Source organism: Lethenteron reissneri, chromosome 54 (genome assembly GCF_015708825.2).
Source record: "Lethenteron reissneri isolate LAM-NWPU_2019-01 chromosome 54, ASM1570882v1, whole genome shotgun sequence".
Taxonomy (NCBI): domain Eukaryota; kingdom Metazoa; phylum Chordata; class Hyperoartia; order Petromyzontiformes; family Petromyzontidae; genus Lethenteron; species Lethenteron reissneri.
The window spans coordinates 7,875,261-7,888,826 of NC_083832.1; the positions used below are offsets into that span (position 1 = coordinate 7,875,261).

The 13,566-nt window shown below is 43.2% G+C and overlaps 2 protein-coding genes across 12 annotated transcripts in view; both read left to right on the forward strand.

Moving 5' to 3' along the window:
- LOC133356600 (uncharacterized) overlaps positions 1-13,566 on the forward strand; it is a 490,957-nt gene that overhangs the window by 463,188 nt on the left and 14,203 nt on the right. The gene's annotated exons all lie outside the window — the stretch shown is intronic.
- The window catches only part of LOC133356599 (forkhead box protein P2-like), a 292,969-nt gene that overhangs the window by 226,180 nt on the left and 53,223 nt on the right, over positions 1-13,566 (forward strand). For 8 of the 10 annotated variants that reach the window (XM_061574212.1, XM_061574214.1, XM_061574215.1 and 5 more), the window contains 3 exons: positions 5,026-5,200; positions 7,813-8,047; positions 11,545-11,649. In XM_061574212.1, the coding sequence (XP_061430196.1) occupies positions 5,026-5,200; positions 7,813-8,047; positions 11,545-11,649 (515 nt within the window). The remainder of the gene's footprint in view (positions 1-5,025; positions 5,201-7,812; positions 8,048-11,544; positions 11,650-13,566) is intronic. The other 2 variants (XM_061574211.1, XM_061574207.1) reach the window with 1 other exon arrangement.

Here is a 13,566-nt window from a genome sequence, read left to right on the forward strand (position 1 = left end):
ATACATTTCCGTGTTAGAAGCCACTTTGTTGAGCCATCATTTGTGGCCAGGTCGCTTCTGAAAATAAGCTATACAGCTCAGTGGGCCTTACCTGGTAAAATAAAACAAAAATAGTTAAATGGTTGCGTGCAGTACTGGATACGGTGACATTTCCCAGTGTTCGTCCTTTGGAGGGTTAGTTGCCATGGCGTAATGGTTTGCAAACGGTGATTTTCAATCTTAAGGTTGCCGGTTCGATCTCTCGGCAGGACAGATTCAATAATGTGCATCTTTCTCACATCCACTCGCCTCTGTACAATGCTATTCGTCTTCGATGGGCAGAACATGTTCGGTGGGGTAAAGTGTGGGAACTCCCACCTGTTCCCATTCATCTGGCCAGCATGGAAGAGTAGGCCAAAAACCCTCTTTTGGGGGGAGGGGGCTTTTAGAGCTTGCCCTCTTGGAGGCCCTTCTTCCAGGCTTCATATATTATCTGTTGGCACCGACATTATCCATAAGGAAGGCATTATCTGGAGCACAGAACACTGTCATGGAGAGAATCCAAACTTGGCACGTTTTAGAGTGGGCATCTCAAAGAAGCCCTGTGGCCATCCGCGTGTTCAGCAGGACCCCGTCACCTCTGCAAATCAGAATCAAAATATTTATTCGTACTGGAGGAATCCGATGCGCTAGAACAATTTTTTTCCGCAGATGTCCAGTAGGGGCGGGTAAGAACGTTAAAACAATGATCAGTAAAAAAAAAACATGATTTGAGTGAAAGTATAGGAAAGGTAAACAAATCACAACAATGTTTTTTGTTATTCACCAGGTAAAGCCATGAGCTTCTTTTTCAGAAGCGACCTGGCCACAAATGATAGCTCAACAAAGTGGCTTATCACATGGAATTAAAAATCAGCTAAATAAACTAAATACTCTAAGTGACCCATGTGCAGAGAATCTAAGCGATCCGATCGTCCAAAGGTTTTTAAATTGGTGACCTGTGGGTCAAGTGCAGTGTGCTGCGAAGACTCTTGAAGTGATGCCGTGCGTTTAAATCTGTCGAGAGATATTTTAAACAAGATATATACAGATTACCGACATGATAGGGAGATGAACAAGAGAAAAAGATGAGGGTCCTGGAGAAAAGAGATGCAGATTAGTTAGATGAGATTAGATAAACTAGAGATAGAGATAAGAGAGCCGTCCAAAAGAGATGTAGACTAGCAGTCACATGTATAGATGTCAAGACACCACGTGACGTTATATGTCACGACGTCACATGTCTCCATCGGTACACACCAACTTTGTTACGTGGCCTGCTCACAAAGAGGGTTGAAGAACGCTGTGATAGTCGATTTGGAGGTCTCGTTTGTTTTTGGGGCGAAATATTTTCGCGAAACATCTTGAGTGGAACTCGTGGGACAATGACGAGCACTCTGGATTTACGATCCAGAGGTTGCCTGAGCGACCTCCCGGTGTGGCAGTAGAATCATGGGAGCAAGTTTCATAAATGCCCCCCGTGCCTCTGTCCATCCGAGCACTATGAATGGGTCACACCACGTTTGATCGCCAGGTTGCGTGCGTGGTCGGCTGGGTGGCTCTCACCTCTTCTGAGACGTCTGGTCAGTGTGGAAGAAGAGGCCAAACATACCCTCTAGAGGGCTTCTCCAAAGTTCTCTAGTGGGGGGTAGGGGTGGCTTTCCGCCAGCGGTGACTTGAGCAAGAAATTGCGGGGCTGCACTTTCAGCCCGCCGTACAGCGCACGTTCACGGCAGATGCTGTTCACTGACGGGAGAAGTGCGTTCGATACCACGGTTGCGGGCACTTGATGCCCAAGTCCCCGCCGCCGTTTGTCACGTTCACTTTGCCGTGCACCGCCGCGTTAGGCGCGCACGCGCGCGTGGCGGCTGGCGGCGGCCAAGTGAGTGGAGGCGGAGGTTTGGCCAAAAAAAAGAAAAACGGCTCGTCCGAAAAATCCTTTACTGCGCCGAGTGCAATGCGTGACTCGCTTTTACCGTGATGTTATTCATTTATTCCAAAAGCTCGACCTTGGCTGTTTGCAAGCGTGCTGCGGGTGATAGCTCGGACTTATAACACGATGACAGTTGTTTACACTGGGGTCCGGGCCCTGTGACTGGAGTGCAAAGGATCTGAGTGCTGAAGACGTCCACAGCCTTGCTACAATTAGCTTTCGCGCCGCGGCTGTCTGCACCGTTCTTTGCGAAATCCAGCGAGAAGCGACAATATGTAAACCGCCCGTCGCTTCACCAGCGGTCACTCAGGATAGCAATAAATAGAGAGAAGTCAAAGCTATTTCTTGCCCAAAAGAGCATGGAGACGTTGCTCATCTTGTGTTCACAGCCCTCAGCCAGTGGTGGAAATTCCACATTCCTATGGCCGGAGTGAGTCTCTCCAAAGGACAACTGCTTGATTTATACACGAAGTGGTAACCAATTTATCGACCTTCTAGGGACTATTGGCCAAGCCAACTTCAAAACCAGGATTTTACTTTGCTACCGTCAGATTGCGACCTGCTTGCTCTACCCATGAGCCACCAAGACAGCATTAGCCTGATATGTAACTTTTTGTTACTGAAATAATACACCTGGGCATCGTGCCCATTGGATATTAAGCCGGAATGTGTGTTGGCTTAAGCCACTGCTAGTGAATGGACCTCCACTAGAGGGAGTGCTAGAGAGCCTCTCCACGAAGGGTGTTTTGGCCTACTCTTCCTTGCTGGCCACACATCGTGAAAGCTGTAGGAGTACCCACACTTTACCCCACCACACGCGGCCTGCCGATTGATCAACTGTGTCGCGCCCACTTATTTATACTTCTTGGTGGACAGTGGAAGGGGGGGGGGTTTAAGACAATTGTTTCCACTGCCGTGCTGGGAGATCAATCCGTGAACCTCTGGATTGCAAGTCCACTAGACAGTGGCAGAAGCAGCATCCCACTGGCTGAATGTGACGGGTCAAATAGCCTCGATTGTTGAAGTTTTTTGGGATATTTTATTGAACTCAAGTTTAGGCTGTGGGATTCAAACTTGCGATCTGTCGCACTCAAGGTGGTTGGCTGTTACCAGACGCTCCGTCGTAACGTATTTGAACAAACGCTAAAACGCGCATTTAGAAGGTAATCTGATTGGGTAAAGGTGACATTGATTTCAATACGTGCCATTTTATTATTTGCAGCAGAAATCTCCAGTGCTTTGAAAATGTTGGAAGTGTGTTAATGAATCAACATAATCCCATGATAGATATGTGGTAGGAATCCTGGGGACTGGAAAATGACACACACACACACACGGAACAAAAAAAAAGATCACGCACTGTCATCTGAAGGTACGGGAGCAATGAGCTGCGTCGTTGTCGGTGGAGGAGATGTTGCCGGTGCCTTTGTGTACCTTGAAGGTGTGCCAAATTACCCTGACATTTCAAACCGTGAAAGTGAGTTGTGATACAGCTGAGAACCCTGTTGTTGATTAATTGACTGCCTTGACTTGGGGGTGGGCTTGCACAGGCTTTGAGCCGTGCCTTTTTGGAAAAGTTATAAATCAATCTGACAGTGAATGGGTTTGAAAAAAAAACGTATGCCCTACTCACACGTTGGGGCTAGGGTCATCAACATGAGTCATCGCAGACATTCTACCAACAAACATTGTTTAAATTCCCGATAATGTAAAGCGAATTAGTAGAGTGAGATGTGCAACAATGTGCACGTATATATACTGGGTGGCCAAAACATCAGCAATCACAGGTTGCAATATTTATTTCAGCAAATCTCGTAGGGTTATTTAAGTTATTTTGACACATTTTCCAACTGACTTCAATTACCATTAACGCGTGCGTGAATTCTCTTTTCAAACGAATTCATGAAAACAAAATGTTATTGCCAAGATCACAGGTGTAATCTCTAAACATTAATCAATGAATAACGTTTTGTCTCAATTAATTCAGGGTTCTTGGTCGAGTTTCGTAAATTCCGAATTTGAGGTGACCCCCACAAGAAGAAGAATACAATATATATTAACGATGATAATAGGTCAAATAGTAACTTAAATAGTGAACAATTAAACTGTTTTAATGCCAGTGTTAAAATAAATTAAATAATCATGTGTGTACTGACTTGTGCCACTCTGTATATGCATGCATGCATGTATGAGAGAGAGTCTAAACGTTTTGATATCATTAAAATAACACAAATATCACTGTACATTCGTTTTCAATTTAGTAATCCTTAAAGCGAATGTGATAGTTTTACTGCATGTTTTCTGCATTGTCTGACTTTGAATATAATAGTCTATTCACATCCAAGTCCATTTCTTTTGTGGAATGTGCTCCGCTGGTCATGTCATTTTGTGCAAATGAACCTTATGGCGGTACCCCGAGGTACCATAGTTCCATAGTTACCCCGGCTCTCGCATAATCTCCGTGATGCGGTAATTTTTAGTCTGTTGATGATCGGCGATGCGGCAATCGACTCATCTCGACGAGCTGTACACGATGCACCACCACGGCGCGTACCGCGAGCGTTCGGGGTTTCGTCGCAATCGTCCTCGCTGCGTTTCGACATCGCGGAGTGTGGCACTGATTTCGGATTGATTGGTACCCCAGTCGCGGAGTTAAGTAGACCCCTGGGGAAAAATAGTGTCCCAGAAAAAAAATATTTAATTGCCGCCATAAGGATAAATTGTGCCATCATCAATCATCAATCCATGGTCACTCCACTGCTAAATGAAAGCCTCCCAAAGCCGGCGCTATCGCTCATGATCCCACAAAGTAGCCATCCACATTGCATACGAGCTGATTCATCGCTCCATCTCCTCTGGACGCCCACGGATGCGGTCCATTCCTCAGCTAACACTTTGTCATCGCGGTCATCAGTCCTTTCAAAGATGCAATTAACCTGCATATTGGCCATGACCGTGAATCGAACTTAGTTTGGCCAGGCTCATAATGCATCACGCTAACCACTGCACCAACCGTTTCACACCGCCACAACGAATTATTCCCGAATTAATGCATTTGTTTTTCTATATTGCAGCAGCAACAGCAGCAGCAGCAGGCGCAACAGCAGCAGCCGCAGGCACTTACAGCACAGCAACTGGTATTCCAGCAACAGCTCCTACAGATGCAGCAGCTTCAGCAGCAGCATTTGATGTCCCTGCAGAGGCAGGGTCTGATGCAGCAAGCCCTCCAGCGCCCTGGGCTGCCACAAGGTAATGCAATTGAGCACGCCTCGTGCACACACGCAACGCAGGTACATTTAGGGGACACATCCAGTGGACACAATTAGTGCACACGCGTGCTGTTTGCTGACCCTAAAGGGTGAATTCTCCCTGTGTGTGAATTCATTCACCTCCAGTTATGTGATGCTTTGCCGTGATGTGAAAGTTTCTGATTTGATTTAAGGAATCTTTTTTTTTTAATAAAATTTTCGTCTCGTTTTGTATTATTTTTTTACGTATTCCCATTTCATTTGCTGAGTTTTGTTACCCTCGTTCACTAACTGTAATGGCAATTTAATACAAGCGTGCATCGTCAACATATCTAAAAATTGTTTAAAATATATTTTATGTTTTTCACAATGTTATCTTGATTGTGTTATCGATGTCATGCGTGTGATGAAGAATCCATTAAAAACTCTTAAAAGCTGTGCAACCTGCCGTTTTTATAGAATTGCCCCAGGAAGCGGATATCTCAGAGCTAATTCTGAGATATATGTCAGGTACCTAGATGGCCACACTTTCCCAACCACAATTTGACTGAGTACTGTTCTTCACAGGACAATAAAAACGAACATTTAACATTTTCACAGATGTAAATCACCATCATAATGTGCAGAAACACATTTCATATGATGGTGATTTTTACAGTCTTTTGGTGACCTGGCTGAGACCAACTCATTGTACCTAAAAATAGGTGTTTGCTTTGATTCAAACGCAGCATTTCAGTGCTCTGACCTCTTAGCAACCCGGCCATTTAAAATAAATTTGAAGAAACAAATTGATTTATCATTACATGCCGAGTCAATTGACGATGTAATGCCATTGTTACCAGTTTTGTTGAATGATTGTCATTTGAAACGACAATAGTGCATGTAAATATGCCTGTATATAAGTTTTATCCCAAATATATTCGTGAAAAATTTAAGATAACAGCTTCGGTATGTTTGCCACGGAACAACAAGCTTCGCAATCCATTAGAGCGATGTTGAGCAGAGAGGTCTGTGCAGTTTTTTTTTTTCAGCGAAGTTGTCAGTAAGAATTCCACTTCCGTTGGAACAAATGTTATCAGACGGTTGTCTCAAACCGTGGGGGCTGATCGCATGATTCATGCGCAGTCTGCTGGAATTCGCAGTTCAGGCATCTCATCTGCCCCCGTTGATGCACACATATCACGGAGCATTGCGGAAAGTGCAGCGACAGGTTAACTGAGTTCATGAAGTCAATCCTTCATATGAAATTTGGGGAAAAAATGGAGGCAGCTAATTACGAATCTAATGAACAAATAAAACAAGGTTTTTTCGTGGCAAAATAGCATAATTTAATTACGAAATTATGATTTGCGTGAATAAATAAGTAATTACTCCATTGGAACCTCCTTTGCCAGTAGCAAAATATGATAATTGTTTTTTTACCCTTTTATCTGGCAACAAAACTGACACCTTTTTTTTTAGTGCGCCTTTTTGCGTGATCTGGTCCAACACTATGTGAGACTCGGCTCTATGAAAAGCTGTCTCAGGTGTGGACCAATCAATTTCAAGGACAGTGCATACATTATCAGAGTTGTGTTTTTTTGTGTGCGTTCCGACCGCAGGTATTGTGGTCAATGCAAACATGACTCCTTGTAAAAAAAAGGTGTCAGTTTTGTTGCCAGATAAAAGGGTAAAAAACCAATTATCATAAGTCATTACTGTTTTCAAGTGTTAAGCCGTGGACATTATCGAAATGTGAGGTCGCAGGGTACCTTGCCTTGGTGCAATGTTCCCTACACTGAACTGGCAAGCCATACGTTGTCATTTTGAGCTTTTTGCATGACAGGTGAAGCAATGAGCCACATTTTTTGAACGGCTCGCCTCTGTCCACTCAGTAGGGTATACGGTTGCAGCCCAGTTAGTCAGTCAGCAGGTGGATTAAAGTGTGGGTACTCTCTCCCTCTTCCAACGTATCTGACCAGTGTGGATGAGAAGGTAAAATACACTCGTGTGACCTTATTAGGTGGACCTTGTTAGGTCAAAGATGATTAGAATAAATGTGTTTTTTTTTACTTTGTATGTATGTATGTAGAACTTATTACACACCATATGTAGCAGACGGTGCTAATCAGAGATGCGCGGTAAAAACAACAAATGAAACACACAAAGCAGTTCTAAAATAAGTTTAACCAGTAAAAACAAAGTTTTTCCCTATAAATCCTTTATATGCGTGGCGGCTAGAGTCCTCTCGTCATCTGGCTTGAGATGGCTGTCACCTATGGGTCAGATGATTGCATTGCACCATTAAGCAATTGGTAATTAAATATAATATTTTTGTCCTAAAAAGTGTAAAATTTTGGAAAAAAATTTTCACGAACATTAATTGTCACGCACAACGAGTCTGTGTGGAAAATGTCAGCTCGATTGGATCACGGGAAGTGGGTTAAAAAACGACCGAAAGATTTGCACGGTCCTAAGCAAGCGAGCGAACTTAATATAAAGGATTTAAAAATGAGTGAGATGTGTAGAATAGCTATTTGTTTTGTACTATCGATCATTTGTTTCGCGATTGCCTCTGCGCGTTGACCGTGTGGATCCAACGCGTCGTTGAACGGCGGCTGTGCTGCTTTGCAGGCCTCCTTCCGTCAGACCTCCAGCATCTCTGGAAGGAGGTCTCCTCCTTGGGGTCGCACTCAGAGGAGGGCCCGAGTCTTACCAAGAACGGTGGGGGCTTGGACCTGTCACTCAGCAATCCCGTCGTTCCGCCAGGCGCTCTGTCACTTCCCAGGACCTCGCCCACCCTGACCTACCCACCGCTGACTAACGGGCAGCACACCAGCACGGGATCGCACATTCAGCGCAGGGAGAGGTGAGTGGAAATTTGCATTTTTGCCAGCGCAGTCCTAAAACATTGTTCCTCGAATCGCCTTTGCATGCCACATCCGTCTTGCCTTACTTTGTCCATAACCTCTTTATAGGATTATAGGAATGTAGGTTAAGGTTCATGGGTAGGTAAACCTGTGCTTCACGCCGATAATCATCGTTCCAAGTGAGCCTAGCAGTGTTTGAGACACTATCAAGTGAGAAATTAGACCCGTATGCCCTTAATACAAGTTAATTATATTGGGTTTTTTTCAGAGCCACAACACACGCGTTTTCAGATTCATATTTTGATGCCATAGCAAAACTACATGAAATAATATTATTTTATTTTCACCCCATTGCTGCGAATGGAGTGTTCTAATGAAATAAGAATTGACATTCGCAAACGTTTGGATCAGGCCCAACGCTCTCCTCTTTGACAGGATTGAGAACATCCTTCAAGTGTCATTTTATCTTGACTTAAAGCTTTCGTGACTGCAGGAATTAGTATTTTTGGATCTTTCGGTAAAGTCACATATATAGTAATCTTGATTTGAAGCTTTCGTGACTGCAGGAATCCATACTCTTTGGTTCTTTCGGTAAAGTCACATAGGTATAAAAATAAAATAAAATAAATCACGACGTTTCGGGCGCAACACAAGCATCCGTCATCTTTCCCCACCTGATGATCAAAGAAAAATAATAAAAAATAACAGAAAACTGTGACGCTTGCGTTGCGATCGAAACGTCGTAGTTTTCTGTTATTTTTTATTATTTTCTTTGAACCGATCTACGTGACTTTACCGAAAGACCCAAGAAAATGTCATTTTTATCTTTTACACAGTGGACGGGGTCACATTTCCCCCATACAGCCCTAAGGTGACTTTCCCACGATGGGAAAACTGATGTCTTAAAGTCTCGGAGGTTGAAATTTGATCAAATTATGTGCAAAAGCAAACGTATTGTGACGGTTTTATTTTTATTTTTGAACATTCATTGGTGACCAGGTTGAGGCCATCAACTCAACGGCTCATGAGAGCCCTGTTTAATCACAGGGCAGCTGCTCGGATTTGAACTCGGGATCTCAGCCATGCTCATTAAATTCAGTGACCTCTGAGTGAGGCAGCCAGCCACCTCCAGTCCCATAGTGGCTTTTCTCATGGGTTTTTTTTTCTTCCCGGCAGCCACCATAAGAAAATGGTACAAATGGAAACTACACGTTAAGTACTGGTGAATCAGTGTGCAAATTTGTTGTTGTTGTTGTTGTAAGAAACGCTGCAAGAGAACTTCACCGGTGCAATAGCTTTCACGAGTTGGGAAACCCATTAATTTTGTGTTATTATTTACAATCAGTTGTTGCACAAAGTAGGACTTTCTCAATCGTGGGGTTATCAGTTCTAAGCCCAGCCAGGGTCGACTGAGATGCATCGTCATCTCCCTTGGGGCAGTCAAATAACTAACATCTGGTGAGTGCTGTTCGGTGGGAATTTTACATCGTTTGATCTGTGGATACACATTCCCTTGTCCTATAAATGTGGAATGACCATGACTGGCTCAAAGCCACCGAGGCTTATGAACACTTTGCGTGCTTGTTTTACACATGGGACCACATTGACTTAACTGCACAACAAATACCTGTTGCATGCACATGTGTGTGTGTTTACACACCCCGTTCTGCATTATGACTTGGCCTCCTCATGTGCTCACTAACAGCACCTGCCCCAACAGCCTATGCTGGCGAAACGGTGAACTGGGACCTTTGTCCGTGTGTGTCTTTTGTGTTCAGCACACCTGTGTTAAAATACAGATATGTGGACTGGTATACACGTTTTTATTTTCTTATTATTTTCAATGTCAAAACTCAAGATACTGAAATAGATTGTGTTGTTACCCATGTGTTGATGAGTAATGTTTTTCCATACACAATCCCATCGTGAAATGAAACAAAAACCAACCTAAATGGATTGTTTTTAAAGTAACAAGTCATTCAATAACTCTAAAACGATGCTAATAGAAGATGCTTCATCTGAAATAGTTAATTTCTTAACACCCGGAGAAACTTCCAAGGCCAAAGGACAACTTAATGAATTTAGTAGGCATTGTATATGTACAGTTGTTTCGTCTTCCGTTCATAACCAAATTCAATACATGCATGTGTAAGTCTCTGCGTTGTCCCTGCTAGAACACAGTCACTCACCGGCTCTGAAGGGTTAACGCTGTAAAAATGAGTGTGATCCATCACAGCTTATATCAAATAATTCTGGTATTTTAAATCTAAGGGGATTAGAAAATTAGAAAGAGTTGGTGTTAGCAGTGATGCCTCGTGTGAGAAAGAATCTATCTCGGCCTTGATAAGTTATTTCACAGAAGACTTTCTTGTCTTGTGAAAGCATTTTCTTTCATGCCTTTCGAAAGTGAAAGAATGAAGAATATAAAACAAGCAGCCATGCATTTATGAGAATCCCATAAAAATGAAATGATTATTACACTTTCTACAATAAAAAGGGTGTTATGGTGATTAAATGGCGAGCATCGTACTCAAGGAAAATTGCAGAAAAGAATGCATTTCCATTTCCGCCGATATTTTTGCTTTACACATTCATATAATGCTTGAATGTATGGCATCTAATGGCATTTTAGGTATTTGAAACGTGTGTACGTTAATGCACCGCGTGTAATTTCTTGGCGTTAATAGTAATGACAAGATGGATAATGACATTGGCCCGGCGCAGTCATTTTCCGCGTTCTCTTGCGCGCAATCGTACTCAATGCGTGTGTGATGCATTGCACAAAAGTACGGCGAAAACCGCACCGGTGACTCATTTGTTTTCTATCTCGCTGGAAAGCATCCGTTTAAATTCGACGCCATTCCGGAGGACGCATTCGGAGACACATGCTCTTGTCGATTGAAACATCCGTCAAACGCTGCGTTTAATTATTAGGAGTTAAAACGTATAAAGTTTTATTCAATTAGTCTCATTTAATTGATGAAAGTGATGTGCTTGTTCTGCGCTAATTGATCTACGAGAACGTAATTACCATTCTGTCGTATTTGCACAACCTTTCCAGTTTCATGAATAATTAGAAGCATAAATAGCAATTTGTGCAATTAGCATTCCTGTTAATTGCCCTAGAGTAATTAACAGTGCCGCAGCTAAGTAAAAAGGCCATTCAGGGTCTGGCAATAATTGCCATTTATATTAAGCCACTTCCCCTGGAGCCCCCCCCCCCGCCATCCATCCACCATTAAGGGGGGGGGGGGTGGGGGGTGGAATCAACGTAAATTAGTTGGCAGCATTGTGTGAGTAATTTTGAGTACAAACAGCTAGCCTTCCGTGGCATTGAGACGCCCCCGCTGTGAAGTTGAGCGTTTGTTGTGCTCCACTTGTGGACACGACGAGAGACGAGAGGACGAGTCGTTGCGGCCGCAGTTCAAGGTGTGATTGGTGTCAATTTATAATTTTGTCATTTTTTTCTCTCCGTTCTTTTTACGGCCGATTGCAGCTCTTCGCACGAAGACTTCGGCAGGGACCATGCTCTGTACGGACACGGCGTCTGTAAATGGCCTGGCTGCGAAACCGTCTGCGAAGAGTTTGGCCAATTCCTCAAGTGAGTAACACACACTCCTCGTTCAGCGGCCACTGCTGCAGTTATGTACCGTGGGGGAGGTTATTAAATGCAGGCGTACACGACAGGCACGTGGCACTGTTTATATTCACGCGGTAGTCACCACCTTTCATCGATTCATAATTCGGACTTTGCACGTGAATCGGGGCAATGCATTATGTGTGTGATTATTTAGAAATGTTGTGCAATTTACAAAATGTTTTGACATCATATGTGAAACATGTTAAAAATGTCAACCGGGGGTTTTGTTTTTTTCTGTTCTGTCAATGCTAAATTGTAGACATCTGCTGTGAATAATGTGAACCAGACTCCGGTGAACAAAAAAAATATTAAAACGTGTGATGGTCACTGATAAAGCATCAAAAGGGGCAATGCTTTGGATACCGAAGACATCGGTTGGAAGTGCTTTTTCAAGCTGGAATAAAAGCATGAATATATATGAAAAAAATGAGGGTGGTGGAATAGGATGTTTTAATTAAAAAATAAATCCTATCTGATTAATGTTTAAGCGCTTTCGTGCACCGTTTCATAAGGGACTTGGGGGGGAAAGCGTGTTTCCGGTTGAGTTGTTTTTCAGCATTTCTTAAACGACCGTGTTCTTTAGAAGATGTTTTTTTCTCTCTCTCCCTTCCTCTAGGTTTAATCTTTAATTATTCTTAAATTGGATGTATTCCCCAAAGCTAATTAGGCTCATTGTGGCTCAGAGTCGCCGTCTGTGATGATTCCAGGTCACACGAGTGTGCTAGGTAGCTTCAGGGGTCACTGGAGAGGAGATTTTGAGTCCTGTGAACAATTACCCTAATTAGCTCATTATTAGTAGCCTTGATGGGCAGAATAATTGTGCAGTTATCGGGTGCTAAGAGCAAGAGAAGTTGGGGTCTTGCCCTTTTATTGTAAAAGCGCTTTCCACTCAGCCAGCTTTAATCCTCCAGACCCTTGGATATTATGAATAGTCAATTCAAGGATAAAAGTGCCTCTGAAATAAAAACAGTCTAGTCTTGGCGTATGTGTTTTTTTTTCTTTCTCGAGTGTTCATAACACAATCTTCAAGTGGAGACATTGTGTACATTTAACGCCGGTTAGCAGGGACATTGTAGGCAAAGAAGAAAGTAAATTGGGCGGAATAGTGGTTTGCAGTCCACGGCTAACTGCAGTGGATTTTTCCATCCAGCAGTGGATATTGGACTATAAAAACACACATCACGTAACGCCAACAAATATGTTTCAACTTTGCATTACATTGCTACAGCAGCTGCACACTAAAGGGGTAAAGGTGCAAACCTGCAATAACTTTCTCATGCCACTGCTGATGGAAGGTGCCTCCACTAGAGGGAACTATAGACAGGGTAGTTTGGCCTACTCTTCTACACTAGTGACGTAGTATGCAGGGTAATAATGCCAAATATTTATTGAGGAAAGTCTCTATGACATCTCTTGGTCAATTTGCATATCCAGGCCTACAACACATGGCAAGCTCTGGTTGTTACCCATCCAAATGTTAACCGAGTCCAAGCCAGCTTAGCTTCTGAGGTCTGTCCATACTGAGCAAAGGTGGAGTCTGTAAACTTGTAGACCACAATATCCACCCATAAGTGATTCCCACAATGTTTTTTTGTTTGCTAACAACATTCATTATGCAACTTGAAAACACATTTCTACACAGACATTATGTTCAGTCATCGACTCCGTGGGTTAATATTGCACACAACACGTGTATTTATGTAAATTGATACACGCATGTGCCGTTAATACCCTTCCTCGCGAGTGTTGCCTGACTCCAACAAAACGTAAGCAAGTGAAAACGCAACAATCATCGTTCATGGCAGCGCCTACAATCACGCGATGGGGAAGCTTTAAGTGAACTCTCAGAGATGACGATTTCCGCTAATAGAACGATTG